This window comes from Diadema antillarum, unplaced genomic scaffold (genome assembly GCF_040938485.1).
Source record: "Diadema antillarum isolate AM-2024a unplaced genomic scaffold, OU_Dant_1.0 seq00000847_RagTag, whole genome shotgun sequence".
NCBI classification, from domain to species: domain Eukaryota; kingdom Metazoa; phylum Echinodermata; class Echinoidea; order Diadematoida; family Diadematidae; genus Diadema; species Diadema antillarum.
Genome location: NW_027271721.1, coordinates 1,613,046 through 1,627,940, shown reverse-complemented (window position 1 = coordinate 1,627,940; position 14,895 = coordinate 1,613,046). Strand labels below are relative to the sequence as shown.

At 39.5% G+C, this 14,895-nt stretch overlaps 1 protein-coding gene across 9 annotated transcripts in view; it reads right to left on the bottom strand.

Annotated features, from left to right (window-relative positions):
• LOC139740309 (uncharacterized) overlaps positions 1–14,895 on the bottom strand; it is a 100,480-nt gene that overhangs the window by 23,462 nt on the left and 62,123 nt on the right. For 8 of the 9 annotated variants that reach the window (XM_071650895.1, XM_071650896.1, XM_071650897.1 and 5 more), the window contains exon 3: positions 407–5,190. In XM_071650895.1, coding sequence (XP_071506996.1) covers positions 407–5,190 — 4,784 coding nt within the window. Of the gene's footprint in view, positions 1–406; positions 5,191–8,224; positions 8,350–14,895 lie in introns of those variants that run through there. The other variant, XM_071650901.1, reaches the window with a different exon arrangement.

Here is a 14,895-nt window from a genome sequence, read left to right as displayed (position 1 = left end):
AAAACTTCCCACACAGTTTGCAGAATTAGTAAGTTAGTTGATTTTGTCATGTTTGTGAAGGTGCATAAAGATATACGACAGATAAATATAATACCATCTCTACGAACTCAATTGATAGAATAGATAAGTGTCTCCGCTTGTAATTCCAAAACTTCAAGAAAATATCAACACTGATGTTCCTCAGTATATAAAAAATACACAAAACTCCCATGGCTTGACAATCAAAACAAAGAACTCAGAGATATCACTTTAATATATATATTTTTTTTAGATACACTACAGTCACAATCTGAGTCTGTAATGACAACATAGTTTGAAAATATTACCTTTACATACCACTGCATAGAATGTCATTCTAGTCTACATCATTTGAAACCTGTGTCATATGTGTTTTTTGTGTTTATACCTTATCAGGCTTTGGTTTACTTTCACTTGGTTTGGTATCTATCCTTGATGCTGCTGCTCTGGTTCTTCCAGGAGAGGCAGCAGCTGGTGCTGGTGATGCAGTCCTGCGGAGATGAGGAGACATCTTTGATGGTGTCTTTGTTGGTGTCTTTGTGGGTGTCTTGGTAGGCTCTTTCTTTTCGGTAGGCACTGACTTGGGTCGTGACTTTGTTGCTGTAGGGACGGTCTTCTTTTGCACTTGAGAAACCTTTGGCATTTCAGGTTGTTTTGCTTTCTCTGCTGGTGATGTTGTTGCTGCCTTGGCAGGAACTTTGCTGGCAGGAGATACTTTGGGCTTTTTGCTTTGTTGAGATGTGCTTGATTTCTGCACTTTTTCTTTTGTTGACTTTGATGCAGCCTTGCTTGTTGGAGCAACTGGTGCTTGTATTGGTGCACACGGCTTAGGAGCCTCAGTGATCACTGAAGGTTCCACACTGACTGGCTTTTCTGGCTCCTCTGATTGTGTAACAGCAGCTTTTAGCACTTCTTCCACTTCCTGACCAGCAGGCTTGCTCTCTTCAGACTCAACTGCAGCCTCAGCTTGAATTTGAGTTTCTTCTGATAGAAGTACTTGTGGAGTTTCAGGTGGCACCTGATCAATAATTTTCTCATCTTGTACTTGCTTTTGAATTGTTGCATCATCAACAGTATGATCATCTTCAGGGGGAGACACAGAGGACACTTCTGGTGTGTTTGGTGGTGTAACACTTGGAGCACGCCTTTCAGGTTCACTGTCTGCCTTTTCTTGGGAGTCCTCAAGTAGTTTATCAGCTGTGATTTGGAGGGTTGTGTCTGTTGACATTTCCTCTCTATCAGTTACAGGTTCTTCCAATGGCCCAGCTTCAGCTTCATACCTTGCAACATCTGGAGTGGAATCCTGTGGTGTGTCAGCTGGAATCTCAACTGCAATGCTTGGTGGTGGCATGTCTGATTCTTTGATTGTCACTGGCACTTCTTCATCAACCCCCTTTGAGAAATCTTGAACCTCTTGATGAAATGACTGGGTGCTTGATTCTTCATCAACCTCCTTTGACATGGCTTGAACTTCATGTCTGGGGGATTGAGCATTTGCATCTGCTGTTTCTACAAGGAATTCCTCATCACCTTCTCCCTGGAAGTCTTGAACTGTATGGTCTGGTGACTGTGACTGCATTTCTGTTTCAACCTCTCCTGGTATGTCTTTGACTTCTTGTGGCTGTGCCTGAGTGTATGATTCATCAACCTTCACAGATAATTCTTCATCAATGTCCTTCTGCAAGACTTGGACATCATGTTCTTGTGACTGTGTGTATGATTCTCCTTCAGAATCTTTGGGCATGTCATCAGCCTCATGCTCTACTGCTGGAGTATATGAGCCTTCAGTCTTCACTAGTGGGTCTATATCAGCATTTGCTGGCAAAGTTTCTACATCATGTTGTGGTGACTGACTTAATTCTTCCTCCACTTCTTTTGACATAGTTGGGACACTGTCTTGGAGTGATTGATCTTCTGCTGGCAAGTCCTGGGCATCATGTGGTGATTGAATGCTTGGTTCCTCAGTTTTCACTAATTCTTCACAACCTCCTAATGGAAGGTCCTGGTCTTCAAGTTGAGGACTTTCTACTTTTTGTTCATCAAGAAGAGACATATTGGCAGGCTTGACGATGTCGACAGGCGTAGTGATGTCAACAGGCTCAGCGATATCGATAGGCCCAGTGGTGTTGCCAGGCTCAGTGACATCAACAGGCTCAGCGATATCGATAGGCCCAGTGGTGATGCCAGGCTCAGTGACATCGACAGGCTTAGTGATGTCAACGGGCTCAGTGATGTCGACGGGCTCAGTGATGTCGACGGGCTCAGTGATGTCGACGGGCTCAGTGATGTCAACGGGCTCAGTGATGTCGACGGGCTCAATGATGTCGACAGGCTCAGTGACGTCGACAGGCTCAGTGATGTCGACAGACTCAGTAATGTCAACAGGCTCAGTGACATTGACGGGTTCAGTAACGTCAATGTTCTCAGATATGTTGATGGGCTCAGTAATGTTGACGGGCTCAGAAACGTCAGGCTCAGTAACATCTACAGGCTCAGAAACACCAACAGGCTCAGAAACATCAATGGGCTCAGACACACCAACAGGCTCAGAAACATCAACAGGCTCAGAAACACCAACAGGCTCAGTAACGGCAACATGCTCAGTATTGTCAACAGGAAGTTCTTCTGTTTTGAGTTGATCCACCGATGTCAGTTCTTCCGATACCTCTTCACTCTTTGTTTCATGAGTGACTGTGCTCATGGAGGATTGCTCACTAACTTGCTCGTTTGATTTGGATTCTGTTGGTTCACACACATCCTTGTCAATGTCAGAAATACTTTCTGCTAGAAGCTCTGGATTATTCATATTGTCTGCAGGAGGCACTTCAGAGGGAATGTTAGTTGACTTTTCACCTGGTAAGTCTTCTGCTTGAGTATCATCTCTGATTTCTGCTTCAACTTCTGTTGTCTCTGTGTCTGCATCATCATCACTTTCTACAGGTGCCTTGCTTTGCACCATATCTCCTTCCCCTTGCAAAGCCAGTGCAACAGCCACATTGTCTTCAATGGGGGAGAAAGAGCCCTCAAATGACTGTGGCCCAGCAGAGGACGGTTCTGCTTGGACATGAGAAGGGTCTTCCACTAGACCATCTCCAAGATCAAGCAGTGGCACTGGCTGAGCTCTTTCTTCTGATTCCGCTGGTTTTTTAACAGGTTCACTCACACTGTGGTCAGCATCACTGTCTAGGACCTTTGATTCTGAAGAAGAAGGGAGGCTGCCATGTAGGTCTGGTTCTATGATATCAGGGGCAGGCATACTTTCAGGTTCCTGTTTGACCTGTTCTGTGGTATCGTGGGAAGGGGTTACTTGTGCTTCTTTTGCTTGTTTTTCAGTGTCATGAGCAGGCATGATCTCTGATTCTTTTTGTTCTGATTCTGTGATCTCATGAACTGGCACACCTTGTAAAGCAGTGTTTTCTGGTCCTTGGCCATCTACTGAAGTCACAGGTACTTCTTCATATCTCTTTTCTTGTTCAGCCATTTCTGATGGCCTGTCCAGTAATTTCTCTTCTAGTTCTTCTGTTTGGCCATCAGTTTCTATGGTAGGCAGGTCTTCTGATTGTAAGGAACAACTAAGATCTTGCTCAGGTGGATGCTTTAAACTTTCACTTTCTTCTACCTTTGATGCAGTTTCAGTGATAACATCTTCTTGAGCCTTTGTATCAACATCTTCAGTAGGCAAAGGAGCTACACTGTCATCGATATATTTGTCAGCATGATCCCTCTCTAGATCACTGTGTGAAGGAATCCCGGTTACATTCTCTTGTAAGTCCTGTGGCTTTGATGACTCAGGTGATTCCATCTGCTGATGCTCCTGTGTTGATTCATCCACTTTACTAACCTCTTTATCAGCATCAGCAATCTCAGGATGCATGCTGTGGTCAGGCTCTATTCCTACAAGGTTTTCCTCAGAATTAGCTTTTAAAACTACATCAACAGGGTCAACCTCACCAGCAGTATCAACAAAACCAGACTGTTGGTCTTGCGATTCCTCACAGATACCCCATTGATCTCTTTCTACTTTTGATATTGAGTCACCATCTCTCAATTCTTCGGCTTTTATTTTGTCCTCATGAGAGATATGAACTTCTGGCTCTGCAACGGTAGCTGCAAAGTTATCAGCTGCAGGTGTGTGTGATTCTTTGCCTGAATCATCAGGAGGAGGACTTTCTTTTCTTTGACTGGGATCTCCAATAGGACTAGGAGGACCTGATCCATTCTGCTGTGAAATATCAGATGTTTCACTTGGGTAAGCGTACATTGCTGCATGAACATCTGGACCTTCTTGGCTGATCATTGAATGCTCAATGCTTTGTGTACTGCATGTGCCTTCATGCACATCAACAGCCTGGCTGCTATCTTGTTGAGTGTCACTTGACAATAAAGCTTGATCTTGTGCATAGCTATCATCCACACCTGGTGCAGTAGTTCCATCAATTTTAGAGGACATTTGGGCCTCAGACATGCATGTTTCTTGGGCTTTTTGTAATTCCAGATTAAGTTCTTCCTCTTGACAAGGAACTGCTCCTTGGCCTGCTTCATACAAGTCCACATTTTCACCAGACTCCAGTTTCTCATCATATTGTCCATTGGAGCTGGCATCTATTGCAGTAGTCTCTGCTATCCTGGGCACTGCACAAGGATCCATGCTTGCTTCAACTTGAAGCTCCTGGAAGTTGTTTGACACAGGAGCAATTTCTTGCTGGTTAGAACTGATTGACTCCATCTGCTGAGATTGCATAGGATCATAACCTGTTGCTTCTTCTTCATGGGGAACAGCCTTTACATCTGCTACCTCATTTGTGCTCATGCTTTCCAAGTGCTCCTGTGGTGTTTCAATGCCTCTGTCATCCATCACACTAGGTTGTACTTCTTTACTCTCTGGGGTTGCGGCATGTAATTCGGCGTCCTGTGGCACAAATTGCTGTTGGACAGTCAGGTCTGGTTTGTGCTCTACCTCTTCTTCTAATCCCTTCCGACTTGAGATCTCCTCTGATGGTGTCACCAAAAAGGAGCTGTCAGCGTCTTGAGTTGATTGGGGTTGACTGCTCTCTGTAGGAAGAGATGGCTCCTCCTGTTGTTGAGGCCAGGATGACTGAAGATCATATATATTTTGAGCTTCTGGTGAAGGTGCTTGGGGCATTGGCTGATCATCCGGTGATAGAAATGGATCTGGAAAGAAAATAAAATAAAAGACACAAATTAGTTAAAGGTTTTCCATTATTCCTCCTATTAAAAAAAAGCAAACAAACAAACAAACAAACATATGCATCAATCAATTCATTACTTGTTGAGCGATCTTTTCAGCCAATAAAGTGAAATCTAGGGAGAAATATAGTTTCCATCATGTTTTTTTTTTTAGGTATACCCACTAAATTATCTAAAAATCTATGAGACATACATAAGCTGTTCAGGACTTTGGTTAATAACACATGGACAGATAAAATGCACATATGTCTGTATGTTTATGTCTATAAGAGCAGGGAAAAGAAAGAGCAATATATATATATATATATATATACATATACATATATAATACATAAATATGTTGCCATTATCATTATTTTCTTCTTGTTAAATATCATACTTTCATAGCGCATTAAAGGGTGTGTACAGTTCTGGTCAAGGTGAGGATTTAGCTTTTAACGTTTTGCGAGATATTCAGAAACCACTCTGTGAGATGTCAAAGAGCATGCAATTCTAAGGGATATCAAAAGTTTACCTGATGAAAATCAGTTTTGAAACGGCTAAGATATCCAAAAACAAGTTGGAACAAAGAGATCCTAATAAAAGGCGTAGCCTGTCACCTTTTATTATTATTACTTTTTTGGATATCTCAGCTATTTGAAAACCAATTTTCATCAAATAAATGTTGAATCCTTCTTAAAATTACATGCTCTTTCATATTTCATAAGAGGTTTCTCATTATCTCACTTAGGAATGTTCAAAACATGAATCCCCACCTCAACCACTATAACTGTACAGCCCCTTTAATCATATTATATAGTTTCACTGTGGTATTAAAATCAACATTGAAATGGTATACAAACAAAACTAAGAATGGAACTCTACATATCATTAGAAAGAAGAAAACACAAGAAAAATTCATGTTCTACAGATTGATCCTTCCACGGAAACACAGCTTTATGGACATTTAATTAGTGAATGCCATTTGTGTTGATAGAAACTGGAAATAATCATAAATCTCCACCTATAAGCTATTAGTTTAGACACTTTGAATTATGTTTCTGACCTTGTATAACACATAAATATCACTACCTGAGACTTACAAGGTTTTAAAGGGATTGCAGTATGATGAGCAAAATCTTTATGCAGATCTTCATGCACATTTCATGGGCATATCCCCACAGTGCAGTATGTCTCTGGGTGACATTGAATTGATGACTCTGTCTTCCCAGGGAAGCAGTGTTTGCAGCATACATGGCACGAGGATATTAAAAGAGCAATGCAATTCAATTAAAAGAGCAAACAGAGAGGGTTGTACAGTGACTGAAGGAGGCTTAGGATGTTCTCTGTGGAGCCATGTGAGAGTGGTCCATTCCCACATCAGACTGTGCCCTCTCTAGGCTGTAGTCTAATTTGTCTTCCACAATTCAAACACAGATCCAGGAAGCTGCCTGACATCTCTGCTGTTTGTTGCCCATCTGAGAAGACATCCTACCCCAGCCACTGGCTACCAATTGTCAACATTTCCCTGATGCAAAAGCAGCAATGGAATGTAGTGCATGGTATTCCCCCTATGCATAGCTCAATGAGGCTCTTGAAGAAGCTAGGTGTATGACATTTAAAGATTGTTGAGTTCACATGCCCGGCCATGACTTTGCCAACTTCTCACTATCAATATAATTTCATGGCAGTCACGATCATAGATAAGCGAGGGACATACCAGTAAATAGAATTCTCCTTCTCAAATGATTTATGACTTAGAAACTGGGCAACTGAGTGAGTGAAAGAATAATGTTCATTTGTTTTGATATAAGGGCTTATAATTCTCCAGTTTAGTGAGTTACTCTTCTCAGATAACTTGAAATAAGATAAATGGCTCTTATAAGAATTTGTTGTATAGTCTTTCATCGTGAAGTGAAATACAGTCAACCTTGCTAAAGTCAATCTCGTATAAGTCAAGTCAAAAGTCAAATTCTCTTCTCTTTATAATCTAGGGATTTTACTTCCTCATAAGTTGAATTTTTTCGTATAGGTCAAAGCTATTTCTTCAGTCCTAATAGATGTAAAACCAGTATCTTAAGAATATATATACATATCATTTTTCTTGACAAACTATCACATTTTGGTGAAGTTTTGTTATGACACATTTGAAATAGTATGAAATCCCAAAGTAAGAAGTAAATCTTATTTTTAAAGGAATATTAAATGTTTCGATCACTGGGCGTAAGTAAAGACCAATATTGATTCTATTTAGAATAATTAATAGAATAGTAGAAGTTGTTTTAACTCAGTAGATGAGACCCCAGACTAATATCTTGAGATCCCTGGCTCAAATCCCGTAGCAGCACTAGTTGTGCTCCAAAAGCAAGGCATTTTATTCTCATTGCCTAGTCCTTCAGATGGGACTTTTAAAGCCACACCTGACATGGTTGCTTGCTTACAAGCATTCATACGTTTTGTTTTTCACTTTTTGCTTTGGTTTTGATTCTGTTGACGGAGTCGGAAACATGTAAAGAGCATAAAAGAACTGCACACCAAATGTTGTGGAAAAGCTGCTGAATATGTTACAATGTATATTAATGCTACTACAGAATCAGGCCATCGTTACCATCTGCACATCATATAACTGTGATATACCTAAAATAATTAGCAATATCATCAATACAAAGACTGTAACCGTAATATGATTGGGGTGATCTTCCTAGCCATTTGCCACTTTTCAGATGCTCTGCTGAGATGTTCATGTCTAATGCACAGGTTCAAGGTGGCTGTTTTTCATAAACATCGCACAAGCAAAGCAACAAAAAGCAAAATCAGTTATGAAGGAGGAAAGTATGTTTCCCAATGAAACAAGCTAATAACAAATTTACCCGGGAGACCATTCTTGACAGAGATACCAGTGCTGGTTGAATTACATTCTTGAAAGGAATAATGCTTAGCAACACCCAACCCCTATCCCAGCCACATCTTTAAGTCTAATTTAATAAAAGTGTGAGTTTGCTATGCAAAAGATGCTCACCTATTGAGTGTCATGGGTACAACAGTAGCCGCCGCCACAATATTTTGCCAGAGATAATTGTGCTTATTCCACAAAAAAGTGAGCTGAAGTAACTGAATTCTGTCTGCCAGTGACTATCTTGGTAGTAGGGCTACAGCAGACTGACATTAAATGCCATTCATAATGCAGTACTATTACTTTGTCTGAAAATGAAGTAGTGCCTTCTTGTCTTTGGCGGGAAAATGTTTGATGAGTCCTGTACTTTGATATTACTTGAAGTGCCACATCAATTATTCCAATGTTTGCTTAGGTCCCAGACAGGGCATGATATAAAATAACTCTACGACCAACAAGTATTTGAATTGCTGATCTTCTTACGATAACAATGATATATAACTGACCTGATCAGAGAGTACAGCTGCCTACTATGCAAATATGCATACTGTTACACTATTTGTTTATGAATGCAAACTTAGTTGCAGTATATATTGTATACAGATATTCACATGTGTATACAAATATTCAACACAAAATAAGTTGCTTTAAAAACTTTAATTCAAGCTGCTTATTTCTTTCACACAAAAAACAACAACCACAAAAAAAAAAAAAAAACATCTCAGCACCTTGAAATTAAAAGTCAGACAAATAAGACTAGTTTAAAAGTTTGTGGACTTTTTCATATAATGCCTTGATGGCTAGTGCTGGGTATATCCTGAAATGACAAAAGCTGACAAACATTGTATTCTGTAAGCATCTTATATGAATACTAAACGATCCCTTCAGGAAAACCAGTATGTGTGTGAGCTAATTGATGCTAATGGCAAGCTGCAATTAGTAGAGAGTATTTACACCACAAATACAATTAAAATGACAAATTCTCTGATTTGACAACAACATTACTACAGTTTTAGTCAGAGTTGGCACAATTTTGGCATATTGGTGCCTGATATGAAAAAGTCACTACTTTGTAATGTCTTCTTGGTTTGACTAAGGAGTTGCAAAGTTAACACAACAAGAAGGAATGCTCTAAATGATATGTCAGCTTAAAATGTCCAAAAGGACATTTATTTGAGTATTTCCCACAGACTACCATGGGAATGTATGGAAGGAGACACATGTAGTCATTCATTAGTGTGACTGCCGTTTTTTATCATTTTCAGATTGCTGTTCAGCCAAACTATATGTTACATCCTTATACAATACCGTTCCCACCTCCCTGATAATAATGCAGGTATGATATGGATTGGCATGTATATGAATTTATGTTGTGAATATTTTGCTTCAGTTTTGTTTATTATTCTACATTATACATAAGTATATCAGTATCATTAGTAGTAGTGTTATCACTAGTTAGGATACTATCTCATAAAATTCTTCGTGTCCACAGTTTATTTATGCGAAAGGAACTGTTTTGTTTCAGCAAAATGCTAAATACTGGTATTACAAAGTATTCCTGTCACATTCATAATCCCAGTGTTGAGTATTCTGGTGTTGAAGATGGTTGGTGTATTGAATATTTACAAGATAGATAAGGGATTGTGAGTGTAATACACTAAATGACACACATCTCATACATTCAATAATACATTTCTTAGTTTAACATAATATTTAAGCAAAGAATTTAAAATTAAATTTTTGAGAAATGGAATTCATATATGTCAATCACTTTCTAATCCCAAGAGATAATTGCACTTGCCTCATGCTCACCACAATCCATGTTTTCATGTCTGGAAAATTGTGCAATAAAGAAGCAATAGTGCTCTTGCAGTCATAAAATGTCAGGGGAATGGTCCATAGAAATGCCATACAGGAAACGGGTACGCATGGTGTCTGCATGACTGCAATGCATTATGGGTAGCAGCAGTATGTAGATAGTATACAGCAGTACATGTAGGCATTACCCGTGAACATTAATACACGCATGTTGTGCATGTTTTACCCGATCTATAATTCTGTAAGCCCGTAATCCCTCATGTCGACAGAATCCTATCAGGGAGTAACCTTCAGCCCCGTCTTTTGTCAGCGGAGCGCATCGACATCATTTCCCCCTCGCGCAGTGGGCTCAATTAATTGGATAACGTTCTGCGGCCCACCATATCTCCTCGCAGCATGCTCGTAAAATGAAAGTCAAGCAAGCGTCTGATAACCATGATTCATTAGTACGCTGCAGACATCGCCTTCTGACACCTGTCAACTCCCCATGTGACTCCAGCATATGTACACTCTTCTGAAGCAAAATACTTTCCCAGGATTAATCAGGATATTTAATATTCATCACAAAATGTGCCTGCCATCTATCTTTGATATCAAATTCAGTCTTGAGACATAATTTTATCCCTAATGGCTACCATTTATATCCTATATAGTACAACTTGAACTTGACATCTCAATGCACTCTATCCATACTGAAACAGACAGCTTGAAATCATGTAGCATCAGCAATCACAATTCTTTATATCCTATGAAATGCTTGGGCGATGAGCAATTTGCATTATAAACAATATTTTTCATACAAATACACCAATCCTGATGACCCATTAGTTGATATTGTGGTGCAGTTTCAATCATTTTCACCAAACCATCATAGGTTCTGCAAGAATTGTTCCATTGCAATTTAAAAAAAGCAATATGATTCCTGAGGTATACTTTCACTTTTAAACAGTCTTTGCTCAAAGTAGCACATTAAGAAGAAAATTATATTAATAGGCTAGTGTTTGGTAATGCCATTTGTTTCCAGGCATAAATTCTTAGCTAATTTGAAGCCACAGTCTTTTGTCTTTTTATGCAACAAAAGTCTCTTGCTAAATAATGAAAAAATGCATAAAGGGCTGGCAAGAAAGAACATAACAACTTCCAAATCTATTTTCCCTTCCAGTAATCACATGAGCAAATAGTACATTCCCATGTATGACACAAGGTACACCCTCTCAAATAATTTTGTCCTACTATGAAGCAATAAATATGCCCATAAAGATGAGCACAATGTCTGCCTACTGACAGATGCATGAAAACATCTTAAAGGTTAGCATGCACATCCAAATATCAACTCAGGGGCCATACCAAGTGCACGTCGGAAAAAATTGAGAGTGCAAATATTCTTCCTGTTTTATTATTATTTTTTCATTATTTCTTTGAAGACGAGGGAGTACTTTCATAGACATCTGTACACCTTGTAATATAATGATGTTATTAGATAAGAAGCTGGTTTCGTTTAATAATGGGTGGAATTGAATCTCATCATGTAAGGCCTATTGACTACAGGTCTCCAAACTCAATATATCATCCTCCCCACCCCCCAATAATGGGTGAAAAAAAAAGGAAACGAGAAGAGATAATCATCCGACAAAAGGAATACAAAATCTGAGAGTGGGAAAAACATGGTGGCCTTGTGTGCATATTCCTGTGGCGAAGTCTATTTTTGACCCCCCACGTGAATGCATAATATACGGCCATGGATGACTCATCACAGCGCCATGCATGGCAACCGCTCCCTGTCTCCAAGTCTGCCAACGTGGAAGGCGAGAGGAGAAGAAAGGGAAAGACAGAGCCTGGGAGAGTGGAAGAGGGGAAAGAAAAAAGGATGGTGGTAGGGAGATGGCAGGCAGATAAGGTGTCATGTTATTCGACTCAAATTTCATTGTTAATCGTAGCAAGAACAAGCTCAGCTTGGATTGTATCAAGAACAACAAGAAAGAATGGCAGTCTATTAGATTAATTGGTATGGTGCCAGCCTGGCGCCACTTCTGCTCTGTGTTCACATTCCCCTATACTTATTTCCATGCACCCTGATGGCATGCTATCTCTCTGCTGGGTAAAGGTATAAAAGCACAACAGACATTCTATTTACATGTACTTACACTTTAATTTGTATAACATCTTTCACAGTCAAGCACTATTACTTCAAGAGGTTGCTTGTGGACAACAAGCTAGCTGGTTATAACACCTCTTACATACAGAGATTCAAAAGCTACATACACACACTGTCCAGCATCTGTCGTTTACTGACAGATCCAATTCAAGCTGAGATAATGAAGCAGAGGATTGTGTGTAATGAGTGAATATGCTGACTCCCTTGCTGTTGTATGGGTGAGGATAGTGATGATGAAATCCTTTTAGCAAGGACATGTGGGATGAATGGAGTCACTGACCTTGGGGCCTTATGGTGGCGGACATTTCTGTCCTTGCTTTTTTTTTTCTCTCTCTCTGTCTCCTTTCTCCTTTGGATGATTTGGAATGAAGTGAAAGGATGCACACACAAATCCCAGACTTTTTCACCAGGCTCTTGGACAAATATTTGTGTGAAAATTCTCATGTTTCTGTATGATATTATGCTGTTGTGTCTCCCTGTCATGAGATGCAATAAATAATCAGATGAAACACACAGTCCAAGGACTCCACATCCGGATATTTCACAAGTGCTGTTATCAATAGGTTAATTGCTCTTTATTTCAGTTTGCTGGGTACCTTCCTCCCTTCACCATCTCTATCTCTATCTCTCTCTCTCTCTTTAAAGGGTGGTGGAGATGAACTGCTGCATTGAAAAGATACCTGTATGTGGCTGTATATGGCTGAGTAGCCACTCATTTTATGTGCAAGACTCAAACTGGTGGGGTCCGGAAATTATGCTTTTCATCTGACCATGGAGCAGGTGCATCGATCTGAAATTAATGTATGTTTCTGAGAGGAAGCATTCCTGAATCAGAATGATCCATCGAAAGAAAGCCTACATATAGTGAAAATGCCCCTCTACACACCTATAGTCGTATATTCCTAGCATCTCTGGTAAGATATGAGAAATCTCACAATACATTTTCATATAAGCTTGCCAAACTGGAACTTTGTCTTTGTGATAATGCTGCTTTCCAGATGTTCATTAAAATAATTTGATGAAATTCAAGGAAATACTGAGAATATTCAAAGACAAATCTACTATTTCAAGGGTCAATGAATTCCACATGGTAAGGGCTGGCAGGTGATCAATATTTTCAGACTCTCCTCTCGTACTCCATCAACCTTGCCTCAGGTAGCGAATATTTCTATTTCTGTTCGAATCGACAAGGAAGCTAGGTTTCCAAAGGCAAGGAATTGCATCCAGATGTTCACTGAATACGAAATACGCTCAGATTTAACATGTAGACCTATAGTTCTACGAAGACAGGCAATTCCTAAACAAAAGAGATATACATCTCTTACAGATACCTCTATCACGCTTGAATATAGGTATGGCTACATATCTGTACTCCTAAGAAAATATATGATAAACACCTAAACACAAATATAAATACATATATGTGTGTGCATGTGTGTGAGTGTGTGTGTGCGTGTGATAAAGACTAACTGTAATGTTACATTATTTACAATCATTATCTTGGTGCTACATTTTAATATGCAGAGAGAGCTACTTGGTGAAAGGAATGTCCTCCACAAAGGACATTCATTTTCTATTATTGATGTAATCAGTCATCAGTTTTCAGTGTACACAATAGCATAGCCTCGCAACCCATTACTCAATTTAGCCGTTTGCTGTTCTAGTTCAGTCCAAGTGAGAAGCAAAATACATTCAATGGAAATGAGGTTGACCTTCCAAAATGTGTATGCATCCCAGGCCCTGGGGATGGACTCCTGCCTACCAGTCTCTTCCCCAACAGAAGACCCGACTTGCTCTTCAACAGGCTAGCGCCAGCAAGATATGCAAATATTGGTCGGTTTCTTCAGGCAATTACCTGTCTGGGTTGGCTGTCTGCGCATGAAAGTCATTGTGATGTGCATCGGAGGGTGAGTGAGCTTAATGGATGCATTCTAGCCTTCGGAGTTATTGACTTCACACTCGAAGTCTGGGTCGAGAAACTTTAATCTCACAGCTTGCTGCGCACTGGCAGTGTGGCAAAAGAACCTTATCCACATCATTTCAGGACTGCACGTACCAGTAACAGAGACCAATACAGATATCTTCAAGCTGCATTACTGTAAAACACTACATTTTCGCAGCATGAAATTTTTGCGAATTGGAGCAGACAGCCTTCGTGGCATGAAATTTTTGTGAGTTGAATCTAAAATTCAATGCGTGTAGTGTAGACAAGAACTTTCACATGCATTTTAATTTCGCGAATCTTGGCTCTCGCGAAATTTGCGAAATTAAAATGCACGCGAACATTTCTCGTTTTACAGTACTGTACTTAGGTCTTGATAGTGTACATAGAGATCATTTATGTACAGTCATATATATGTTAAATATTCACTTAAGATGTATTTGATAATCATCACCAATTCAAAAGCATTCCTAAATACTCTTCCTGAGCTTTCATATTCTCAGCAAATAGTCTGTCATGAAAACAAATTTCTTCATCACAAAAGTTCATTATGCATAACAGAGCATGCAGTCCATGCAAATATCATGACAAGTATCAAGAATACAGCACTTGACACTGTTCTGTCAAATATTGATATTGAGAAATGGTTACAAAACTTTTATAACAATTTAATCAGATATTAGAAACCATCAATTCTTTTTTTTTTACATTTTCCTGTCACTGCTAAGGTCTTGGTTACTCCTATACAAATGTACATTGAATGTGACTACAAATGCTGTGGATTGGGCATTTAAGTGAGATACTTTTTTTGAATTTCAACAATTAGGTGCCGACCTAAAGTCAGAGAGAAAGAAGGCACTCATATACAGCATATACAGTGAA